Source organism: Salmo trutta, chromosome 10, assembly GCF_901001165.1.
Source record: "Salmo trutta chromosome 10, fSalTru1.1, whole genome shotgun sequence".
NCBI classification, from domain to species: Eukaryota; Metazoa; Chordata; class Actinopteri; order Salmoniformes; family Salmonidae; genus Salmo; species Salmo trutta.
Window position 1 is genome coordinate 22,079,502 of NC_042966.1, and position 16,573 is coordinate 22,096,074.

Below are 16,573 nucleotides of genomic sequence, written 5' to 3' on the forward strand. Positions count from 1 at the left end.
GAACACACTGTTGGATCTTTCTCCTGTCCCTAGAAGCTCTGGAGTGTCTGGTGCTTGATCATCACTGATCGGTTTTCTGCTTCAGCCAACTCCTCTCTGCAGTGTTTGTTGTCATTCCATACGTGTATGCTCTGGGTTAGTGGGTTTGGCATCATGTTTGCTCTGGTTTTGCCTGCTGTAAATGTATGGCATGCATGAGATGACATGAGTAGGCTAAAGAGTGGTCAACAGCACAAACAGATGAGACATCTAGTAGAGCTGGATGTGTAGAATTGCAGAATATGCGCTTTAAAACTGTCAACTTTTCTCTGCCTCCCATGACAAAATGTATAATATATAGAACTGCAGGAAAAAGCTTTAAACCTTCAAAATGTTCTCTCCCCCAACGAGGGGTGTGAACAGTTGGTCATGAACTGTGCTTGTGCCCATAGAAATAGACGTGGAGGTGTTCCCCAATGCTGGGAGTGGAGCCGGAGTGATACAGTTTGGGAACCCCTGGTTTAGGCTACTGCTGTTTTTGTTTGGACACAGACAAGCTCTCACACCCTTCTTTGGCTAAGCGTGTTGTGCACTGTGTGCTTGTCTGGACGTGTTCTCATCAGTCCTGGCACACACACTCCTCAGTCACATTACAGTGGAGATTCCCAGCTCAGTGGATGCGTCATAGACCTAACTAGGCTCTGAGCTGATCACAGTTAGTACAACAACTTCTGTCTGGCTCTTTCACATCCTTCTGGTTTGTTTGTTTAGTCAGTGTTTTCCGCTGCAGTCATTTAGCTGTGGTGCTACGCCACGGCATAAAAATATGGAACATGTAAAAATAGGCGCACTTTAAAGATGCTAGGACAGTCCACATTTTACTTTTCCTCTGCAAACAAAATGAGTAATGAATAGAAAAGTCAGACAACCCATAGTAGAATAGTTTATCTATTTACCTAGTGTGCTTGTTGTGCCTTCAGAAAGTATTCATACCCCTTGACTTATTACACATTTTGTTACAGCCTGAATTCAAAATGGATTCAATAGATGTTTATTTTGTCACCCATTTACACACAGTAATTACAGTGAAAACATATATTTTTTGCAAATGTATTGAAAATGACATGCAGAAATCTAATTTACAGAAGTATTCACACCCCTTTGCTATGACACTCCAAATTGAGCTCAGGTGCATCCAATTTCCTTTAATCATCCTTGAGACATCAGTACAACTTGATTGGAGTCCACTTGTGGCCAATCCGATTGTTTGGACGTGATTTAGAAAGATGCACACCTGTCTATATAAGGTTGCCACCCGTTCGATAAAATGCGTAATGGTTCCGTATTTCACTGAAAGAATAAACGTTTTGTTTTCAAAATGATAGTTCTGGATTTGACCATATTAATGACCAAAGGCTCGTATTTGTGTGTTTATTATATAATTAAGTCTATGATTTGATATTTGATAGAGCAGTCTGACTGAGCGTTGGTAGGCAGCAGCAGGCTCGTAAGCATTCATTCAAACTTTACTGCGTTTGCCAGCAGCTCTTAGTAATGCTTGCTTCACAGAGCTGTTTATGACTTCAAGCCTATCAACTCCTGAGATTAGGCTGGCAATACTAAAGTGCCTATTAGAACATCCAATTGTCAAAGGTATATGAAATACAAATGGTATGGAGAGAAATAGTCGACGCGTCATAATTCCTATAATATCTACAACCTTAAACTTCTTAACTGGGAATATTGAAGAACTGGGAATATTGAACCACCAGTTTTCATATGTTCTGAACAAGGAACTTAAACGTTAGCTTTTTTACATGGCACATATTGCACTTTTACTGTCTTCAACACTGTTTTTGCATTATTTAAACCAAATTGAGCATGTTTCATTATTTATTTGAGACTAAATAGATGTAATGTATTCAGTTAAAATAAGTGTTCATTCAGTATTGTTATATATAAATAAATAAATAAATAAATAAATAAAAATTCGGCCAAAATCGGCATTGGCTCTTTTTGGTCCACAAATAATCGGTATCGGCGGTGAAAAATCATAATCGGTCGACCACTAGTCTGTAGTGACGCCTCTAGCACTGAGATGCAGTGGCTTAGACCGCTGCGCCACTCTGGAGCCCCGAGATTAAGCATGTGGCATAGGAGTGGGATTCTATGTTCTCACATGCAAAAGTGATTGCTTTTGATGCTTTATCTGCCTTCCAAATGAAAACTAGTTAGAATTTTCTAACATACACTATATATACACGGAAGTATGTGGAGACCCCTTCCAATTAGTGAATTCGGCTAGGTCAGCCACACCTGTTGCTGACAGGTGTATAAAATCAAGCACACTGCCATGCAATCTCCCTAGACAAACATTGGCAGTAGAATGACCTTGCTGAAGAGCTCAGTGACTTTCAACGTGGCACCGTCATAGGATGCCACCTTTCCAACAAGTCAGTTGGTCAAACTTCTGCCCTGCTAGAGCTGCCCCGGTCAACTGTAAATGCTGTTATTGTGAAGTGGAAACTTCTAGGAGCAACAACGGCTCCGCCGCAAAGTGTTAGGCCACACAAGCTCACAGAAAGGGACCGCCAAGTTCTGAGGCGCGTAGGATAAATATCGTATGATCTGTTGCAACACTCACTATCGAGTTCCAAACTTCCTCGAAGCAACGTCAGCACAAGAACTGTTTGTCGGGACGCAGAACACGCCTAAGATCACCATGCGCAATGCCAAGCGTCGGCTGGAGTGGTGTAAAGCTCACCACCATTGGATTCTGGAGCAGTGGAAAAGCGTTCTCTGGAGTGATGAATCATGCTTCACCATCTGGCAGTCCGACGGGTGAATGTGTGTTTGGCGGATGCTGCGAGAATGCTACCTGCCTCAATGTATAGTGCCATATGTAAAGTTTGGTGGAGGAGGAATAATGGTCTGGGGCTGTTTTTCATGGTTTAGGCTCCTTAGTTCCAGTGACGGGAAATCTTAACGCTACGTTATACAATGACATTCTAGACAATTCTGTGCTTCCAACTTTGTGGCAACAGTTTGGGGAAGGCCCTTTCCTGTTTCAGCATGACAATACCCCCGTGCACAAAGCGAGAACTTGACTGTCCTCACAGAGCCCTGACCTCAACCCCATCGAACACCTTTGTGATGAATTGAAACGCTGACTGTGAGCCAGGCCTAATCGCCCAACATCAGTGCCCGACCTCACTAATGCTCTTGTGGCTGAATGGAAGCAAGTCCCAACATCTAGTGGAAAGCCTTCCCAGGAGAGTAGACGCTTTTATAGCAGCAAGGGGGAACTAACTCCATATTAATGCCCCTGAGTTTGGAATGAGATGTTCGAAGAGCAGGTGTCCACATACCTTTGGTCATGAAGTGTGTATTTTATGGAAAATAGATGTTTCTGGACAATGCACAATGCTGTCTTGTTGACAGCATGACTGAGCAGTGCAGATTACTGTTCTATTTAAGAAGGGCACTCCTCCCTCACCGCGTTTGCCCATTCACGTCACGGGCCATAGACCCGGTACACCACGGCTCAGGTTAATAGAACTCCCTCAGTGACTCGGATAATCCTACAGTAGTATCAGTGTTGTCCATGGCAACTGTAGCAGTCAGCTGCCCTTCTGTGTGCTGTGCTTAAGCGCCATGCTGAGGGTATTGATCAACTATTTAAGCTCAGCCAGTGTTTTCTCCTCTCCCTTTAAATGAATCTAATCTGTCTGACCCTCACTATGTTGACTATTAATAGCCCTGGGCCCGTGGGTAAAGGAAGGCAGACACGCTGAGGCCTGGTCTGGCCCTGGGAAAGTGGACCTGAAGAACCCCTTACCCATGTCTCTTAACAAAAAAACAAATCAGATGTGTGTCACATGCTTCATAAACAGCTGTAGACTAACAGTGAAATGCTTACTTGCGGGTCTGTTTCCATCAATGCAGAATTAAAGAATAATAAATATTTTATAAATATAAATAGTGACATGAGCAATAAATACACAGTGAATAACAAAACCTAGTAAAAATAACATGGCTATATACCGGTGAGTACGAAGTAATTGAGGTAGCTGTTAGAGGTCGAACGATTAAAATCGGCATGGCTGATTTTTAATTAGGGTCGATTTTCAAGTTTTCATAACAATCAGGTAATCAGCCTTTTTTGGACTCCGATTATGGCCGATTACATTGCAATCCACGAGGAAACTGCGCGGCAGGCTGTGACCACCTGTTATGTGAGTGAGCCTGCCACGCGAGTGCAGGGTCAAAAGGACCTTGTGGATGCAAGGAGCCAAGGTAAGTTGTGTAGTTAACCACCATGTGTAGTTAACTGGCTTTTCCTGCGTTGCATGTAATCAATGCGGTGCCTGTTAATTTATCATCGAATCACAGCCTACATCAACTTCGCCAAACGGGTGATGATTTAACAAAAGCGCATTGCCGAAAAAAGCACAATCTTTGCACAAATGTACCTAAGCATAAACATCAATGCCTTAAAATCAGTACACAGAAGTATATCTTTTTAAACCTGCATATTTAGTTAAAATAAATTCATGTTAGTAGGCAATATTAACTAGAGAAATTGTCACTTCTCTTGCGTTCAGTGCAAGCAGAGTCAGGGTATATGTAACAGTTTGAGGCGCCTGGCTCGTTGTGAACTAATTTACCAGAATTTTACATAATTATGACATAACATTGAAGGTTGTGCAATGTAACAGCAATATTTTGAATTAGAGTTGCCACCCGTTCGATAAAATGCGGAATGGTTCCGTATTTCACTGAAAGAATAAACGTTTTGTTTTCAAAATGATACTTCCGGATTTGACCATATTAATGGCCAAAGGCTCGTATTTGTGTGTTTTATTATATAATTAAGTCTATGATTTGATATTTGATAGAACAGCCTGACTGAGCGGTGGTAGGCAGCAGCAGGCTCGTAAGCATTCATTCAAACTTTACTGCGTTTGTCAGCAGCTCTTAGCAATGCTTGAGGCACAGCGCTGTTTATGACTTCAAGCCTATCAACTCCCGAGATTAGGCCGGCAATACTAATGTGCCTATAAGAACGTCCAATAGTCAAAGGTATATGAAATACAAGTGGTATAGAGAGAAATAGTTGACGCGTCATAATTCCTATAATAACTACAACCTAAAACTTCTTAACTGGGAATATTGAAGAACTGGGAATATTGAACCACCAGCTTTCAAATGTTCTGAGCAAGGAACTTAAACGTTAGCTTTTTTACATGGCACATATTGCACTTTTACTTTCTTCTCCAACACTTTGTTTTTGCATTATTTAAACCAAATTGAAAATGTTTCATTATTTATTTGAGACTAAATAGATTTTATTTATGTATTATATTAAGTTAAAATAAGTGTTTATTGTTCATTCAGTATTGTTGTAATTGTCATTATTACAAACGTGTGTGTGTGTGTGTGTGTGTGTGTGTGTGTGTGTGTATTCAGCCGATTTAATAGGCATAGGCTTTTTTTTTTGGACATCCAATAATCGGTATCGGCGTTGAAAAATCTTAATCGGTCGACCTCTAGTATGTACCTTATTTCAGTCCACTGAATCAACGCAGTCTTATCAGTCTACTCTGGCCTACTTGGAGTAGGCTAAGGGAAAGGGGGATACCTAGTCAGTTGTACAACTGAATGGATTCAACTGAAATGTGTCGTCTGCATTTAACCCAGCCCCTCGGAATCAGAGAGGTGCAGGGGGCTGCCATAATCGACATCCACGTCTTCGGCGCCTGGGGAACAGTGGGTTAACTGTCTTGCTCAGGGGTAGAACGACAGATTTTTTTACCTTGTCAGCTCAGGATTCGATCCAGCAACCTTTCGGCTACTGGCCCAACAACACAGTGAGAGCGTGTGTAATTGTACATGCTGAAAGGCTTTCAATATCTGGGAAAATATCCACATCGGGCAGCAGGTGAGCTAGTGTCGGACAATGTGGTGATGCGGCTTGTAGAACCTTGTGTTGGCAAGGGGAGCCATTTATTCACTGTCATTGGCAAACAAGTTTCTTGCAAAGAAAACAAGTCTGGATGGCACCATGAACAAAATGGGACTGGAGCTCCCTCCCTCTGCGCAAACAAGGCACCTGCACAGCCGTTGTATGCCTTCTAAACATTCCATCTCTGAGATCTATGGACAGTTCCTTGGACTTCATGGTATAGTTTGCCACCCGTATGTTAAAGTTCTAACTAGTTTTCATTTGGAAGGCAGATAAAGCATCAAAAGCAATCACTTTTGCATGTGAGAACATTGAATCCCACTCCTATGCCACATGCTTAATCTCTGGGCTCCAGAGTGGCGCAGCGGTCTAAGCCACTGCATCTCAGTGCTAGATGCGTCACTACAGACTAGTGGTCCATCGATTATGATTTTTTACCGCCGATGCCGATTTATTAGAGGACAAAAACAGCCGATACCGATCAATTTTCCGAATTTTTATTTATATACACTGCTCAAAAAAATAAAGGGAACACTTAAACAACACATCCTAGATCTGAATGAAAGAAATAATCTTATTAAATACTTTTTTCTTTACATAGTTGAATGTGCTGACAACAAAATCACACAAAAATAATCAATGGAAATCCAATTTATCAACCCATGGAGGTCTGGATTTGGAGTCGCACTCAAAATTAAAGTGGAAAACCACACTACAGGCTGATCCAACTTTGATGTAATGTCCTTAAAACAAGTCAAAATGAGGCTCAGTAGTGTGTGTGTGGTCTCCACGTGCCTGTTTGACCTCCCAACAACGCCTGGGCATGCTCCTGATGAGGTGGCGGATGGTCTCCTGAGGGATTTCCTCCCAGACCTGGACTAAAGCATCCGCCAACTCCTGGACAGTCTGTGGTGCAACGTGGCGTTGGTGGATGGAGTGAGACATGATGTCCCAGATGTGCTCAATTGGATTCAGGTCTGGGGAACGGGCGGGCCAGTCCATAGCATCAATGCCTTCCTCTTGCAGGAACTGCTGACACACTCCAGCCACATGAGGTCTAGCATTGTCTTGCATTAGGAGGAACCCAGGGCCAACCGCACCAGCATATGGTCTCACAAGGGGTCTGAGGATCTCATCTCGGTACCTAATGGCAGTCAGGCTACCTCTGGCGAGCACATGGAGGGCTGTGCGGCCCCCCAAAGAAATGCCACCCCACACCATGACTGTCCCACCGCCAAACCGGTCATGCTGGAGGATGTTGCAGGCAGCAGAACGTTCTCCACGGCGTCTCCAGACTCTGTCACGTCTGTCATGTGCTCAGTGTGAACCTGCTTTCATCTGTGAAGAGCACAGGGCGCCAGTGGCGAATTTGCCAATCTTGGTGTTCTCTGGCAAATGCCAAACGTCCTGCACGGTGTTGGGCTGTAAGCACAACCCCCACCTGTGGACGTCGGGCCCTCATACCACCCTCATGGAGTCTGTTTCTGACCGTTTGAGCAGACACATGCACATTTGTGGCCTGCTGGACGTCATTTTGCAGGGCTCTGGCAGTGCTTCTCCTGCTCCTCCTTGCACAAAGGCGGAGGTAGCGGTCCTGCTGCTGGGTTGTTGCCTCCTCCACGTCTCCTGATGTACTGGCCTGTCTCCTGGTAGCGCCTCCATGCTCTGGACACTACGCTGACAGACACAGCAAACCTTCTTGCCACAGCTCGCATTGATGTGCCATCTTGGATGAGCTGCACTACCTAAGCCACTTGTGTGGGTTGTAGACTCCATCTCATGCTACCACTAGAGTGAAAGCACCGCCAGCATTCAAAAGTGACCAAAACATCAGCCAGGAAGCATAGGAACTGAGAAGTGGTCTGTGGTCTCCACCTGCAGAACCACTCCTTTATTGGGGGTGTCTTGCTTATTGCCTATCATTTCCACCTGTTGTCTATTCCATTTGCACAACAGCATGTGAAATGTATTGTCAATCAGTGTTGCTTCTTAAGTGGACAGTTTGATTTCACAGAAGTGTGATTGACTTGGAGTTACATTGTGTTCTTTCAGTGTTCGCTTTATTTTTTTGAGCAGTATATATTTATATATAACAACAATACTGTATGAACACTTATTTTAATATAATAGTCTATTTAGTCTCAAATAAATAATGAAACATGCTCAATTTGGTTTAAATAATGCAAAAACAGTGTTGAAGACAGTAAAAGTGCAATATGTGCCATGAAAAAAGCTCATGTTTAAGTTCCTTGTTCAGAACATATGAAAGCTGGTGGTTCAATATTCCCAGTTCTTCAATATTCCCAGTTAAGAAGTTTTAGGTTGTAGATATTATAGGAATTATGACGCGTCAACTATTTCTCTCCATACCATTTGTATTTCATATACCTTTGACAATTGGATGTTCTAATAGGCACTTTAGTATTGCCAGCCTAATCTCAGGAGTTGATAGGCTTGAAGTCATAAACAGCGCTGTGCCTCAAGCATTGCTAAGAGCTGCTGGCAAACGCAGTAAAGTTTGATTGAATGCTTACGAGCCTGCTGCTGCCTACCACCGCTCAGTCAAACTGCTCTATCAAATATCAAATCATAGACTTAATTATATAATAAACACACAAATACGAGCCTTTGGTCATTAATATGGTCAAATCCGGAACTATCATTTCGAAAACAAAACGTTTCTTCTTTCAATGAAATATGGAACTGTATTTATGTGTTCTACAATGTAGAAAATAGTAAAAATGAAAAAAAAACCTTGAATGAGTAGGTGTGTCCAAACTTTTGACTGGTACTGTATACTTAATTATTTGAAACCTGAACATTTTAATAGATCTTATGAGGCATGTCTTACCTTGCTTCAAAGTAGCGTATTAGATCTCCTCTCTTCATACATTTCTAATGGATATTTTCATCTTGGTCACATGAAACCACTTGCATGTGCAGCGCCCTTTTGACAACTCTGTTTTCCCGCAAATTGCGTTATGGAACAAACATTCACGCGTGGCTTATTGCCTTGTGTGCATTGCTGCGCTTATAATGTGAAGAAATAATAGGTTATCAACATTTTTAAGCTAAACGTTCTGATCTGTTTCATCAGACTCATTGCTTATAAACTTTTTTTTATATATGTAATCTAGGCCTACTGGCTGTATGAATTTGGGACCTATTGTCCCCCAACTGTCCCAGAGTATGTTTGGAATAGGCTATTTCTTTCTTGACAAGCTGACCAATAGAATAGTCTAAACTTTTCTACTATAGTAGATTGACATAGGCTTGTGATTTTGCTGTTCGTTACTCATCTTGTTGGCTGAGGAAAAGTCAATGAGGACAGTTATTCTAACATGTTCAAAGTGCACATCAGAGTTCGGTAAGAAGGACGACACATCGTTGCATCATCCACTTCCATGTTCTGTTAATATGAATTACCATATTTTAACTGTTATTTCTGTCATGAGCACCGTAGGTGGACACACTAATCAGGTTACGCACCCAATGCATATGGGTCCAGTAAATTTCTAAAACCTCGGTAAAATTAAAATGTTGCCTGTCAAATGTCCAGCGCCACATTTTCCTAACGGAAACCCTGGATGCAGCTCAATATTAAGGTGTTCCGATTGTTTTGTACACTCAGTGTATGTAATTTATTGTCAGAGTAAAATCTTAAACATTTGCCTATGAACTCACTTGGTGAAGTCCACAGGACTTAAAAGGAATGAATTCAACAACTAACAAATACAGTCATGGTTGGTTACTCTACAATTCACTTGATAATGCAAGGCAGGATCCCACAGAAATATACGAATTAGGCTTTATTGAGACACTAACACCACAGGTGTTAATTTCTTACACTGAGAAAGTGTGACAGCGTCAGCACTAAGCAGTGTTAAATTAACACTGAAACGTGTGGGTCCATATAGACACTGGAATAGTTTTAATTTTAACCCTCAGTGTTGATTCAACACTGGAACATTTGCTGTGTGTGGGAAGTCTTTGTCTCTGTGTCTAATTTAGGGGGTGTTTTTTTTGTGTGTCTCTGCATGTAAGAATATGGTGGAAAAGGGAAACAGTGGCACCCCTAGCTCCATGTAATCAAAACACACACACATTCCCAGGATCTCCCACTCCAGTAAGAGGAATCTCCCTTTCCTGTGCCAGGTACTAGCAGGACCCAGTTTGAACACATGACTTTCCCCCTTAAGCCATGGGCTTGTGGAAGAGGCAGGAGACGCCCTCCACACAGTTTCTGTCATAACAGCTGTTTTGGGAATGCTAGGGGCCTCCTTGAGTCGGCAAGGACGTGTGAGAGAGCGAGAGAGAGGTGGAAAGAGTCTCTGCACACCTCTATCTCCTCTGTCCTAATCCAGCCAGTGGAATTCCAGACTTCTGTTTTTAGAACACAATTGCCATGGTTTCTGTTTCTGTTCTGACTCTGTCTGTCTGTCCCCTGGCTGTTCCGTCTCTTCCCAAGGCATTGTTCTGTTTCTCCCTCCCCCAGCTTTTTAAAAACAGACACACCCCATGTTCCACACTGCGCATGTTCTGTACCTAAGTTGGTACAACCGACACTAGTTATGAACTGACAATAAATGGCATAACAATGCTCAAAAGAAGCGTTAAATACCATACAGTTTCACCATTTACAGTGCAGTCGGAACATATTACTTTTCCCACATTTTGTTACGTTACAGCCTTATTCTAAAATTAATTACATCGTTTTTTTTCCTCCACAATCTACACCCAATACCTCATGACAAAGCAAAAACAGCGTTTTAGAAATGTTTGCAAATGTATTCAAAATAAAAAAACAAGTATTCAGACCCTTTACTCAGTATTTTGTTGAAGCATCTTTGGCAGCGATTACATCCTAGAGTCTTCTTGGTATGACGCTACAAGCTTGGCACACCTGTATGTGGTGAGTTTCTCCCTTGTCTGCAGATCCTCTCAAGTTCTGTCAGGTTGGATGGGGCACGTCTCTGCACAACTATTTTCAGGTCATCCAGGGATGTTTGATCGGGTTCTGGCTGGGCCATTCAGAGACTTGTCCTGAAGCCACTCCTGCGTTGTCTTGGCTGTGTGCTTAGGGTTGTCCTGTTGGAAGGTGAACCTTCGCTCTGGATGAGGTTTTCATTAAGGATCTCTCTGTACTTTGCTCTGTTACCTTTCCCTCAATCCTGACTAGTCTCCCAGTCCCTGCCACTGAAAAACATCTCCACATTATGATGCTGCCACCACCATGCTTCACCGTAGGGATGGTGCCAGGTTTCCTCCAGACGTGACGCTTGGCATTCAGGCCAAAGAGTTTTAATCTTGCTTTCATCAGACCAGAGGATCCTGTTTCTCATGGTCTGAGCATCCCTTAGGTGCCTTTTGGCAAACTCCAAGCGAGCTGTCATGAGCCTTTTACTGAGGAGTGGCTTCCATCTGGCCACTCTACCATAAAGGCCTGATTGGTCTAGTGCTGCGGAGATGCTTGTCCTTCTGGAAGGTTCTCCCATCCCCACAGAGGAGCTCTGTCAGAATGACCATTGGGTTCTTGGTCACTCCCCTGACCAAGGCCCCTCCCCCGATTGTGCAGTTAGGCTGGCGGCCAGCTCTAGGAAGAGTCTTGGTTGTTCCAAACTTCTTCCATTGAAGAATGATGGAGGCCACTGTGTTCTTGGACTTTCAATGCTGCAGAACATTTTTTGTACCCTTCTGCAGATCTGTCTCGGAGCTCTACGGACAATTCCTTCAACCTCATGGCTTGGTTTTCGCTTTGACATGCGCTGTCAACTGTGGGACCTTCTTATATATAGACAGGTGTGTGTGTGTGCCTTTCCAAATCATGTCCAATCAATTGAATTTACCACAGGTGGACTCCAATCAAGTTGTTGTAGAAACATCTCAAAGATGATCAATGTTAACAGGATGCTCCTGAGCTCAATTTTGAGTCTCATAGCAAAGGGTCTGAATACTTATGTAAATAAGGTATTTTCGTTTTTTTTACTTTATACATTTTCAGATATTTCTTAACCTGTTTTTGCTTTGTCATTATGGAGTATTGTGGGTTGATTGCCAAATATTTTGACATTTTTTTTAATCCATTTTAGAGCAAGGCTGTAATGTAACAAAATGTGGAAAAAGTCAAGGGGTCTGATACTTTCCGAATGCAATGTATATCAGCTCTTCATTTGGGAGATCGACGAGGCGGTCCGTCTTATGGCCTAGTATGAAGTTGTTTTCTGCCTTGTCTTCAGAGTGCCTTGAAATCACAACTTCCAAGGGGAGAGCATTAATCTGCCCTTTCACTCTCCAAACAGCAGTCATAGCCCAGCTACGGTCTCCATGGAGATGCTTCTGATGAGTCATCCGTTTCATAGAGAACATTCCTGTGTTGCCCCGCTGGGAGCGGCCGGTATCAATCATGCCTGACCTTTGACATCCAGCCCTGGCCACTAATCAAAACAGGCCATGTATCTGAATGGACTTCCATGAGACAGCAGTCAACAGGCAGGAATGAGGGAGATTAGAGGAATATAGTGACCTGTGGAAAGACGTCAACACCATTCATTCTACAGACAGTTATCATAGGACCAAAATGGCTGGGAAGATGGATCAGGGCAGTTATAAACTACAGGCATAACTTTTCAACTCATTGTCCCTAACCCCGGGAACTTTTGTCTGCATTACAAAGTTCCTCCACCAACATTATTTTTTAAATAAACAACGAGTTGAGTTAACTTTGCCTGTGACAGCAGTGCGGAACATAAGGAATTCATAACCTTTTTACACAATGAACAACAAAACGATGCATTTACAGGAGTTTACTTATTCAACACACTGCCTCAATGAAACTAGTTCCCCATGTCTATAGGCTGTAGTTGCTTTACCACTGAGTTGTATGCTACTTCACAGTAAAGGTCTGTCTATGTAAGTGGTCGTGTGTTTCTCCCTTCTCGTGCACAGATTGAGCGGCGCATGGAGATGGTGCGCGTGGTGTCCCACAATACACACAAAAGGATGGTCACGTGTCTGCAGGGCCACATTGGCACCGACGCAGAGAAGAGACATGTAAGTACACATATTATTAACATTATTCCTGGCCAAATTGTCTGAATTACTAGATCAAATATTAACACATATATTTATGATTTACAGTACCAGTCAAAAGTTTGGACACCTACTCATTCAAGGGTTTTTCTTTTTTTAATAGTGAAGACATCAAAACTATGAAATAACACAATGAATCATGTAACCAAAAATGTTTAAAAAAATCTAATTTTATATTCTTCAAAGTAGCCACCCTTTTCCTTGATGGCAGCTTTGCACACTCTTGGCATTCTCTCAAACCATCTTCACCTGGAATGCTTTTCCAACAGTCTTGAAGAAGTTCACACATGCTGAGCACTTGTTGGCTGCTTTTCCTTCACTCTGTGGTTCAAACCATCTCAATTGGGTTGAGGTCGGGTGATTGTGGAGGCCAGATCATCTGATGGATCACTCCATCTCTCTCCTTCTTGGTCAAATAGCCCTTACACAGCCTGGAGGTGTGTTGGGACATTGTCCTGTTGAACAACAACTGATAGTCCCAATAAGCGCAAACCAGATGGGATGGCGTATCACTGCAGAATGCTGTGGTAGCCATGCTGGTTATGTGTGCGTTGAATTCTAAATAAATCACTGACAGTGTCACCAGCAAAGCACCATCACACCACCTCCATACTTCACGATGGGAACCACACATGCAGAGATCATCCGTTCACCTACTCTGCGTCTCACAAAGACACGGCGGTTAGAACCAATATCTCAAGATTTCCACTGGTCTAATGTCCATTGCTTGTGTTTCTTGGCCCAAGCAAGTCTCTTCTTATTGGTGTCCTTTAGTAATGGTTTATTTGCAGCAATTCCACCATGAAGGCCTGATTCACGCAGTCTCCTCTGAATACTTGATGTTGAGATGTGTCTGTTACTTGAACTCTGTGAAGCATTTATTTGGGCTGCAATTTCTGAGGCTGGTGACTCTAATGAACTTATCCTCTGCAGCAGAGGTAACTCTTGGTCTTCCTTTGCTGTGGCTGTCCTCATGAGAGCCAGTTTGATCACAGTGCTGATTGGTTACTGTGACTGCACTTGAAGAAACTTTCTGGATTGACTGACCTTCATTTCTTAAAGTAATGATGGACTGTCGTTTCTATTTGCTTATTTGAGTTGTTTTTTCCATAATATGGACTTGGTCTTTTACCAAATAGGTCTGTCTTCTGTATACCACCCCTACCTTGTCACAACACAACTGATTGGCTCTAACACATTAAGAAAGAAAGAAATTCCTCAAATTAACCATTAACAAGGCACACCTGTTAATTGAAATGCATTCCAGGTGACTATCTCATGAAGCTGGTTGAGAGAATGCCAAGAGTGTGCAAAAATGTTATCAAGGCAAAGGGTGGCTACTTTGAAGAATATAAATTATATTTTGATTTGTTTAACTCTTTTTGGGTTACTACATGACTCCATGTGTTATTTCATATTTTCGATGTCTTCACTATTATTCTACAATGTACAAATAAAGAAAAACCCTTGAATGAGTAGGTGTCAACTTTTGACTGGTGCTGTATATCCCACTGAATCTTCACTTATCCCGATTTAACACTAGATTATTCCACCCGCTTGAAAATAATATTCTATATCAGCAATTTGTTTGTTTTTTTTACTTCTCATGATCCAACATGTACAATTGTGTCAATGCCAGTCCGTACCACGCCTTTACACAGGAAATGGTCAGGTAAAAACATACATTTTACTTTTCTCATAGCTACATTTCCAGCCTTGCTCATCCCTCCTTCCATGCTTTTCATTCCAGCTTTGAGAATAGAAAGGAATGAAAAGGCATCATACTGTATCTAGTTTTTACAGTATGTCACAGTACTGTAGCTATTAACACAGCAATAACAGTAACATCCTTATTCTTTCTACCATTCTTTATTGTCCAACTTCATTACAGTGGAAATTGACTTTCCACTGAAACCCTAAAAAGCTAATCATAAACATTTTGTTGACCTTTAGAATGAGTAAATTGTTGGTGCCTCAGCTGTGGTATCTAATAAATATATACATCTCTCTCTTCCCTCTTTCTCACACACCTCACAGAAAAAGCTTCCTCTGACGGCGCTGTCTCAAGCCATGGTGGACGGCGGCAGTCAGCTGGGAGAGGAGTCTCTGATTGGGTGAGTGAGGGTGATTGACAGGTTAGACAACCAACCATTTGTCTGACACTGGTTATATGGAACAGATGAACCTTAGAGGGGAAAGGGGGATACCTAGTCAGTTGTACAGCTGAATGCCTTCAACTGAAATGTGTCTTCCGCATTTAAACCAACCCCTCTGAATCAGAGAGGTGGGGGGCTGCCTTAAATCGACATCCACGTCTTTGGCACCCGGGGAACAGTGGGTTAACTGCCTTGCTCAGGGGGATGGAGAATGTGGGGCTATGTTTTCAGAGCTAACAAACTGGCCTTATTATTATTATTATCGACTATTTTCTGTCATTTTTTGTTTTTGTGGATGATCAGGAAGTGCTTAGTGTGGTTGTTTTGTATCCACATAATGAGGATGTGTGCCAGACAGTTCCTCAATGTAACAACACTAGCTACACCGTTGCCTTGTTCGCATGGTAAGACAGTGGCAGAAATGGACAGGCACTCAAACAAGAGGATCTAGAAACTGTGACTGGATGCTACCCATTGATTTTACTGTTACTACCAAGGGATCCATCGGATCTTTTTATGGGAGTAAAGTACATGTTGGATAAAAAATGTCTTGACAGGCCTGATTTGAAACTGAACATTTGTCGTTAACTTTCCAAATGTCATCAAAACAAAATGCGCTAGACAAGGTGGGATCTTTTTGTGTAGGTAAAATTAATTATGTGAGATGTCAGTTGAAATGCTTTTATGCATAAATATTTCTATAAGAACTATCATATCGAAGTAAACTTGGAGTCATGCGATGACGTGTGGTCCTCCTTAGAGGTCGACCGATTATGATTTTTACTCTTTTTTTTCCGCCGATACCGATTATTGGAGGACCAGAAAAGGCCGATACCGATTAATCGCCCGTTTTTATTTTATTTAATATAATTAATTAATATAATACATAATTAAAATCAATTTAGTCTCAAATAAATAATGAAACATGTTCAATTTGGTTTAAATAATGCAAAAACACAATGTTGGAGAAGAAAGTAAAAGTGCAATATGTGCCATGTAAAAAAGCTAACGTTTAAGTTCCTTGCTCAGAACATAAGAACATATGAAACCTGGTGGTTCCTTTTAACATGAGTCTTCTATATTCCCAGTTAAGAAGTTTTAGGTTGTAGTTATAGGACTATTTCTCTCTATACCATTTGTATTACATATACCTTTGACTATTGGACGTTCTAATAGGCACTTTAGTATTGCCAGCCTAATCTCAGGAGTTGAGAGGCTTGAAGTCATAAACAGCGCTGTGCCTCAAGCATTGCGAAGAGCTGCTGGCAAATGCAGGAAAGTGCTGTTTGAATGAAATGCTTACGAGCCTGCTGCTGCCTACCACCGCTCAGTCAGACTGCTCTATCAAATATTAAATCATAGACTTAATTATAATATAATAAAA

General features: G+C 42.0%; 1 protein-coding gene across 6 annotated transcripts in view; it reads left to right on the top strand.

Annotated features, from left to right (window-relative positions):
• The window catches only part of arhgap17a (Rho GTPase activating protein 17a), a 51,084-nt gene that overhangs the window by 12,596 nt on the left and 21,915 nt on the right, over window positions 1-16,573 (top strand). For 4 of the 6 annotated variants that reach the window (XM_029764912.1, XM_029764915.1, XM_029764913.1 and 1 more), the window contains exons 3-5: window positions 12,890-12,994; window positions 14,673-14,705; window positions 15,071-15,147. In XM_029764912.1, coding sequence (XP_029620772.1) covers window positions 12,890-12,994; window positions 14,673-14,705; window positions 15,071-15,147 — 215 coding nt within the window. Of the gene's footprint in view, window positions 1-12,889; window positions 12,995-14,672; window positions 14,706-15,070; window positions 15,148-16,573 lie in introns of those variants that run through there. The other 2 variants (XM_029764916.1, XM_029764914.1) reach the window with 2 other exon arrangements.